The 2303-nt window shown below is 44.9% G+C and overlaps 1 protein-coding gene across 2 annotated transcripts in view; it reads right to left on the minus strand.

Moving 5' to 3' along the window:
• Nucleotides 1-1449: 1449 nt before the first annotated feature.
• The window catches only part of slc25a26 (solute carrier family 25 member 26), a 44919-nt gene continuing 44065 nt past the window's right edge, over nucleotides 1450-2303 (minus strand). Inside the window, exon 11 of one of the 2 annotated variants that reach the window (XM_008320351.3) lies at nucleotides 1450-1705. In XM_008320351.3, the coding sequence (XP_008318573.1) occupies nucleotides 1532-1705 (174 nt within the window). In that variant the 3' untranslated portion in view covers nucleotides 1450-1531. The remainder of the gene's footprint in view (nucleotides 1706-2303) is intronic. The other variant, XM_008320353.2, reaches the window with a different exon arrangement.

Raw genomic sequence — 2303 nt, forward strand, 5'->3', positions numbered from 1 at the left:
CTCCGAGATCTGTGAAGAATAGAGAAAGGCTAAATTTGAGATTTCGGTTTAATTTCTGTTTTCACTGGTCTCTTCAAAGGTGAGCAGGAGGACGTGGTCCTGCAGCTCCACCTGACAACATCACCCTGGAGGAAAACCCAGAATAGAATTCCATGGTTGAACCACAGGAGACATTGGAGAGCAGCTACTGTTCCTTAATAACTACAACGAAACAGATACAACAATATCAGTAAATAGGCAAACAGTATAAGACTATTTGACGCTAGAACCAAGAGAACCGAGCCAGTCTAGAACCGAGCCAGTCTAGAACCGAGCCAGTCTAGAACCGAGCCAGTCCTCCTCACCAGTTTTTCCAGATGTTTCAGTCTTGAACCAATGATCTGCTCACCCAGCAGATGATGTAGAATAAGATGAATAGATGAAATATAATAACAGCCTTCTCACGGTCTTCAGTCCACAGTCACAGTTATTCGATCACAAATGAACCTATGGAGCAGCCAGACTTCTGACCTGTACTTAGTACTGTCCACTTGCAACCAGATCCCTTGGGCCCAGTGTTAGGGGGTCCTGACTGTCAGTTCAGGGTCTCGGTAACAACGTTGAGGTAAACAGCTGAGTTAGCAGTTAGCGCCGCTCACATGTCACAGTGTTTATGGAGAAGCCATGAATTTAAACAGAGCATGAAGACGTGAAACAGAGAGATTTTCAAAGCAGTTGTGTAGGAGGTGCATAAACACAAACACGGCTGATCTTCTGAGCAGGAGACTCCCTGAAGTGCCACAGAGAGCAGGCGTATTTTTTCTTTCTGTGGACTGTTTAAAATATTTGCCACAGACCCGGAGCAGACCGAGGGTCACCGCCTGGCCAGAATGTGCATTCCAGATGGATGTTTGTCACCACTTGATTGACACCACCCCTCCCCCCGCATGCAAGCCTCCACCAATCACACGCTGACCATTGTTGTCCAACAGCCCAGTGACAGGCAGCCTGACAAACAGTCCCACCTGTGAGGACATCAGTCTCCTCCAGGACTCTGCAGCCACTGCTGAAGGACAACGCTGAGCTAAATCACCGAGAAACTGCAACTGCTACTGAGGCTGAACGTTCCTGCAGATGTCATTCACCATCGTCCTCATCAATCTGACCTAAAGGAGGATTCTTATGGTCTTAAAAATGCTTTTTTTTTTTTAGGGAATATGAGGGAGAGGTGAAGATCCTCTGGAGAAGAAGTGAATCCTGGACAAATCCACCTGTTCACATTTAGCAGAATAACAGCAGCTTGACAGTTTAGTTAATCCATTTATATATATATATTTAGATATGTGGATATGTATGTGTGTCTATATACTGTATATATATAATATATTTACATATATAATATACATATATAATATATATATATTTACATATATATATTGAAGCTCATCAAACAAACACTGTAGACTTAGATAAAAAAAAAAACAGTCTATTTATTAAAACCCAGCTGTTGACGAATGTCTCCAGCTTTCATCATCAGCTGGTGGTTCTGTCCTCAGTGTCCCAGCAGCTCGGAAACAAAGACTGCTTCTGAGAGTCCCGTCGACCAATGGGCCGCTGTCCTGAACGCCGCTATAGCAAGGTGCGTCGTACCTTCTCGTAAGCTCCCAGGAAGATGAAACCTCCAGCGCTGATGTAGATCATCCTGGATATGCTGCCTGCGAACAGACTGCAGAACAAGACACACAAACAGTTAGAAAACGCAGTGTGGAAAATGTCAGAACATGTGACCTCTGCATCTGACCCAGGGATGACGGGGGTATGCTTGCTCAACACATCAGAGTGGGATTCAAACCGGCAATCCTGTGACAGAAGCCCTTTTATAACTGACTATTTATCAGTAACTTCATCTTTAACTTTCCCTGAAAACTCGTTTGAATCTCCATACCCGTAGGTCTTTAAACGAGGTAACATTCACTGCTGGTGTAAAAACTATGTCAACGCCTCCCTCCGAGGAGGACTCGTCGTCCTCCACCCTCCCTCACACAGCAGGAAAACAGATCCGTTCTCTGCCACGATGACATGAATCAACCTGAACATGGAACCAAGTCATTTCTCCTGCAGCACAATCCTCTCTGCCTCCACCACAGGAACCCAAATCCTATCACACCTTATCACACCATACAAGAGGTACTGCGCTGCATACTCCGTGTACTGCAGTTTTCCAGATCATATTGACAAATACTAACCCCACAAAGACACACCCAAAAGTCACTCGGAGGGAACATTCCAGAAGAGTGTGGATTTTTTTTTTCTCACGTTTGCCC

This window comes from Cynoglossus semilaevis, chromosome 11 (assembly GCF_000523025.1).
Source record: "Cynoglossus semilaevis isolate Cse_v1.0 chromosome 11, Cse_v1.0, whole genome shotgun sequence".
Classification (NCBI taxonomy): Eukaryota; Metazoa; Chordata; class Actinopteri; order Pleuronectiformes; family Cynoglossidae; genus Cynoglossus; species Cynoglossus semilaevis.